The sequence below is a fragment of the Nylanderia fulva genome, unplaced genomic scaffold, assembly GCF_048542155.1.
Source record: "Nylanderia fulva isolate GAGA-0341 unplaced genomic scaffold, ASM4854215v1 Scaffold853, whole genome shotgun sequence".
Taxonomy (NCBI): Eukaryota; Metazoa; Arthropoda; class Insecta; order Hymenoptera; family Formicidae; genus Nylanderia; species Nylanderia fulva.
The window spans coordinates 10,934-17,122 of NW_028190976.1; the positions used below are offsets into that span (position 1 = coordinate 10,934).

General features: G+C 51.5%; 1 protein-coding gene across 1 annotated transcript; it reads left to right on the plus strand.

The window, feature by feature from the left end:
* Positions 1–1,008: 1,008 nt before the first annotated feature.
* Positions 1,009–5,260, plus strand: LOC146719812 (uncharacterized). The gene is made up of 2 exons (XM_085489494.1): positions 1,009–1,976; positions 4,793–5,260. Exons 1-2 carry the CDS (start codon positions 1,032–1,034, stop codon positions 5,258–5,260), a joined length of 1,413 nt encoding a protein of 470 aa, XP_085345620.1. The 5' UTR covers positions 1,009–1,031.
* Positions 5,261–6,189: the final 929 nt, after the last annotated feature.

Here is a 6,189-nt window from a genome sequence, read left to right on the forward strand (position 1 = left end):
ACGGGCCAGTAATCAACCAACCACGTTAAGATGAGGACTCTCGCAATCATCCTGGGCATGGCCTTCCTGGCCCCACTATCCAGCGGACTAATCGGATACGACTGCGGAGGACGGGGCCTGAACATCACCACACTCTCCCTCTTAGATATCGAAGAGTGTAAAACCGACAGCATCGAACCTAAGAAGGAGGAAGTCTATATACAACTACTCCAACTCAGTAAATTCGTGCATACTCCCGCCTACCAATGCAAAATTGAGATAGACCGGACTATATTTTACTGCGGAATGCACTCTCATATAGCAGCGGTACAGAACGGGAGACAGGAGTATATCCACGAAGTATCGGCAGACACATGCCGAAAATTGCACGAAACAGGGACCATATCCCTAGGAGTTAACCAGCACATTATTGGGATTAAGCCAAATGCAACAAACCTAAGAGCAATGACACTCGCAGGATCAGTTAAGACAGACGGAAAATGCAGCGGCACCAGTTCAGCGACGCATACGGCTCATGGGACGACGTGATCGTGCAAGCCTCAGTACGAATCATGATACGACAATTGGAGCTGCCCGTTGGATACAATAACAATGAAGTGATACTTCCATCCGGCACTCGCTGTCCCGTAACGACAGGCGAATGCATTGATGCCGACGGCGCCTCCACCTTCTGGACAATCCTGCCAATTGACAATTGTCACTTTGGACGATACGATGTCCTCTACGAAGGAATAGCATATCGATTGTCGCCCAGCACTCCCCAAGAGGAAGCGCCAACGATTTATACAGTCACGGCGCGTGACACAACCTTCGCATTAGCAAGGACAACCGAGACCAACGTATGCGGATACAAACTTTGGCGAACGGAACATCCCAAGCTGTGTATCCTCGAAACGAGGCCCGAGCGGACATTCAAAAGCCGTTCCAAGGTCAGAATCGACAACCTCGACATCTTCACATATGTGAATTCAAAATTTATATACGTCGAGAAACACCTGAAGACCCAGCTGACCCAACTATACAAGGATATTATGGAGCAAAAATGTGCACTGGAAAGGCAGATCCTCCTCAACGCACTTTCTCTAGCAAGCATAGCACCTGACGAAATGGCGCATCGAATAATGAAGTCTCCAGGTTATACCGCCATAACTGCAGGTGAAGTTATACACCTCATCAAGTGTATACCTGTCAAATGCCGCCTACGACCTACCGAGGAGTGCTACATCGAACTCCCCGTCACTCATCAAAATAAGTCACTCTTCCTCTTACCAAGATCGAAGATACTTACTAAAGCCGGAACATCGAGGGATTGCAATGAATTATTACCAACTCTATACCAAATACACAACACCTGGTATAGACTAACACCGAAACCCGTAGAGTCGGTGGCACCGCCTACTATCAGGCCTTTAACCAAACCCTCATGGAAGTACGTAAGCCCGGATTCACTCGCTTCCAGTGGTATTTATACGAACGAAGATCTTGATCGTCTTCGCGACCATATCATGTTCCCCGTGGAAAAACCCTCCATGCTTCACACAATCGCCAGGGGAGCAATGGGACAGGAAATTCCTACAGGCAGTTTCTCCTTGCTGAATTTATTAGACGAGAAATCTCTCGACCGAATAGCGGAAAATACCGGAGCCAGACTATGGAAGGGATTTATAAGCTTCGGATCCGCCAGCGCCGGAGTACTTGGCATCTTCGTTACCATACGATTGATAAAATTAATCATCGACACCCTAATCCATGGGTACGCACTCCACTCGGTGTATGGATGGAGTCTACATCTACTCGGAGCCATTTGGACCTCGGTGACCAACGTCCTCCTACACCTTGGCAGATTAGCGGACGGAGAACAGGACAACGGACGAGAACTGCTACACCTGAAACCCCCTCCAACGAACGAAGAAGAAACACCCTTAACCCTGCCCACACAACAAACCCCTTCGATTAACGAATCAGACAGTGGCAAAGTGTGTGCAAAAACTCACCCTACGAGTGTTCCCCCAATGAAAGATTACGGCGAACTAAATAAATATTTACATAATCAATGTTAAGTTCAGAACCTAATCGTAGCGCATAGAAAACTAAGTCCAAAATGTTGGAACATTAAATTCCAACATTTTTATTTTAAGGGGGGAGGTGTCACGTCCGGCCGTATAAATTTTTTCGTTTACTCCAAGTTCCTTAAACGCTATTTGAAAAGCGCGCCAAAGCCGGCCATGACGCTTAACTCCGCCTAGAAACTAAGCGTGGCGCTTCGTAGCGCCTAAGGATCTCCCACCACGGTGAGAGCCCCTACTCCGGAGAGTTCCCCCTCTCCAGGCCGCCGCAGGCCCGAGCCGCCGAAACGAAGGACCTCAGAGCAGTCCCGAATTTCGGCAGTTCTCTGCGCGACACCGAACAGTACAGTCGCACTTCTAAATTCTAACTCTAAGTCCAAATTCTAAATCCTAACTCTAATTCAAAAATTCTAACTCTAAGTATAATATCCTAACTCTAAAATCTAAATTCTAAGTCTAAGTCTAATATCTAATTTTAAGTTCTAGTTTCGAATTCTGTACTACTATACGAATAAACCAGTGTATTCATGTGTGAAAACCAGTGTTCAGTACTCTTCAAAACTTCCACTCCCGTGATAAAACACGATAGCGCTTAAATCTGTCATACGGCGTTTGAATTCAGAACAATTCAAAACTGTGTCTGGAGCGGACCACCGCTCATCACAGTTAGAATTAACATTCTCAGCAATTGCCAAAATAAGGAACTGATAGTGAGGTCCGCCGCATATCAACCTTCCTTATTTGAGTAATTATTCAGAGGATGCATCAAATTCAATATGCCTAAGACCCGACGCGCAGGAAGAAAGAATCAATTACGAAAACTAAACCGACTTTATCGCGAATCAGCGACCGAGGAATATTCTCAATTCCTCGGAGTGGAATATCAGACCGATCCTGAATACGAGAACATTTTCAACATTAAAAATAGTAACAACGACGAACTCCTACCGTGGAGGTGCATACCAATAACTTTCCGACCACGACGACTGCCGCCGCCCAACATCCCAGTGAACGACCCTCGCCGCACGCACTACCTCCAAGTACGAGCCGACACGATCAAGAAAGTGCTACTAAAGGTAAGTGAAATTCACGTTAACCTGTAACGGCGTAGCCGTTACTAACGCCTCGCGGGCCGATCACCCGCCCGCCACTTGAGGCTATGGCGCCTAAGGCGCCCCTAAGCACAAAATCATAACTGATACACGGGTCACCCTACCCCAGGGGCGCCCCACTACAACCCCCAGAGGCGCCCCACTACGACGCCGGCGTTACCCCCACCACAGCCTCGAGGTAGAGTGGGGGAACCGCCGGCAGGGTATATAAGCCGGCTCGACGGATGAGCCGGCACCAGTCCTGCTCCAGACCTCCTAGCCAGGCAACGGGCTTCTCGTTGTTACGCCGGGTTTCCCGGTTTCTGGCCTCCTACCTTTAGTATCGGGCAACGGGTTTCTCGTTGTTACGCCGGGTTTCCCGGTTTCCGGTCTCTTCCTGTTACACGCCGGGCAACGGGTTTCTCGTTGTTACGCCGGGTTTCCCGGTTTCCGGTCTCTTCCTGTTACACGCCGGGCAACGGGTTTCTCGTTGTTACGCCGGGTTTCCCGGTTTCCGGTCTCTTCCTGCTACACGCCGGGCAACGGGTTTCTCGTTGTTACGCCGGGTTTCCCGGTTTCCGGTCTCTTCCTGCTATACACCGGGTGACGGGTTTCTCGTCATTACGCCGGGTTTCCCGGTTTCCGGTCTCTTCCTGCTACACGCCGGGCAACGGGTTTCTCGTTGTTACGCCGGGTTTCCCAGTTTCCGGTCTCTTCCTGCTACACGCCGGGCAACGGGTTTCTCGTTGTTACGCCGGGTTTCCCGGTTTCCGGTCTCTTCCTGCTACACGCCGGGCAACGGGTTTCTCGTTGTTACGCCGGGTTTCCCGGTTTCCGGTTTCTTCCTGCCATAGGCTATACGCCTCCGTACACCGTATCTCTAAGTTATACCGGGTAATTTGTAAATCTTTTCCGGACACCGCTACAGGCTATACGCCTCCTTATTTTGTTTATACCGAGTAGTCAATAAGTTTCTCTATTTAGGGCTTTATGCCAACAAACATTTCGTTTATACCGAGTAGTCAATAAGTTTCTCTATTTAGGGCTTTATGCCAACAAACATTTCGTTTATACCGAGTAGTCAATAAGTTTCTCAATTTAGGGCTTTATGCCAACAAACATTTCGTTTATACCGAGTAGTCAATAAGTTTCTCTATTTAGGCTCTATGCCAACAATCATTTTGTTTACTTGTTTCTTTTTGAATAAACCAAAGTATTGTTAATAAGGAATAAGCGAGTCTGAATCTCCCCCTTCCTCCCGAATCCTGGAACCGGCGAGCCGATCCGCGGCGTCGGGAAAGGTGAACCGTTACATGGCGCCCGAACAGGGACCTGCCCAGTGGAGATCCCGACTCGCTTAAGCCTATCCAGATGCCCGCGTGGGTAAATCAATTATTAAAAACCGAAGCTATTGCCTTGGCCAAAAGACACGGAATCGATAGCCAAGGAACTTTAGACGAGGTCCGCCGACGCCTCCGCCGATTTGTCGGGCAAAACCCCGCGCTATGTCGAACTCACCTACCTGTGCCCACTATCAACGTCGAAATGGCCACCGGAAGCCCAACCAAAGACGAAGAAGCTACCACCCCGACACCTGTTGAACCGGCCAGGATCATGGATCAGATCCGAAAATAGGGGTGCCACTTCGAGGGCAAGGACCCCCTGGCATTCCTCGAGCGTACGGAAGAGCTGTGCCTGGGCTACGGCTACACCGACGCCCAGATGCTGTTAGGGCTACCCGAACTCTTACGGGGAGACGCCCTGCTGTGGTATCGCAACATCCGCGATACCATAGCCAGCTGGGCCGACTTTCGCCAAGCTGTCCGCCAGCAATACCTGCCAAGCGGGTATGAGAGACAGATGAAAAGGACGATCCAGGGACGTCAACAACGCCCTAAAGAGTCCTTCCAAAAGTACGCCACCGAGGTCCTGACCATGATGCGGCGCGCCGGGGGATATTCACCCCTAGACCAACTGGAACAGCTCTACGAAAACATGGATCCGGAGTACCAATTGTACATCCGTCGGGCGGACGTGCTCAGCGTCGGGGATCTGAGCATCCGAGCCACCGATTCGGCCGACCCCGTACGATCCGCCGTCTAGGGAGGGGGTAGTGTAACGGCGTAGCCGTTACTAACGCCTCGCGGGCCGATCACCCGCCCGCCACTTGAGGCTATGGCGCCTAAGGCGCCCCTAAGCACAAAATCATAACTGATACACGGGTCACCCTACCCCAGGGGCGCGCCACTACAACCCCCAGAGGCGCCCCACTACGACGCCGGCGTTACCCCCACCACAGCCTCGAGGTAGAGTGGGGGAACCGCCGGCAGGGTATATAAGCCGGCTCGACGGATGAGCCGGCACCAGTCCTGCTCCAGACCTCCTAGCCAGGCAACGGGCTTCTCGTTGTTACGCCGGGTTTCCCGGTTTCTGGCCTCCTACCTTTAGTATCGGGCAACGGGTTTCTCGTTGTTACGCCGGGTTTCCCGGTTTCCGGTCTCTTCCTGTTACACGCCGGGCAACGGGTTTCTCGTTGTTACGCCGGGTTTCCCGGTTTCCGGTCTCTTCCTGTTACACGCCGGGCAACGGGTTTCTCGTTGTTACGCCGGGTTTCCCGGTTTCCGGTCTCTTCCTGCTACACGCCGGGCAACGGGTTTCTCGTTGTTACGCCGGGTTTCCCGGTTTCCGGTCTCTTCCTGCTATACACCGGGTGACGGGTTTCTCGTCATTACGCCGGGTTTCCCGGTTTCCGGTCTCTTCCTGCTACACGCCGGGCAACGGGTTTCTCGTTGTTACGCCGGGTTTCCCGGTTTCCGGTCTCTTCCTGCTACACGCCGGGCAACGGGTTTCTCGTTGTTACGCCGGGTTTCCCGGTTTCCGGTCTCTTCCTGCTACACGCCGGGCAACGGGTTTCTCGTTGTTACGCCGGGTTTCCCGGTTTCCGGTTTCTTCCTGCCATAGGCTATACGCCTCCGTACACCGTATCTCTAAGTTATACCGGGTAATTTGTAAATCTTTTCCGGACACCGCTA

Bases quoted from the DNA above. Each gene is read 5' to 3' on its own strand.
- LOC146719812 (XM_085489494.1), top strand. From the start codon at position 1,032: ATGGAGCAAAAATGTGCACTGGAAAGGCAGATCCTCCTCAACGCACTT. The intron at 1,977-4,792 runs GTGTGTGCAAAA...ATCCGAAAATAG, and splicing joins ACGAATCAGACAGTGGCAAA to GGGTGCCACTTCGAGGGCAA.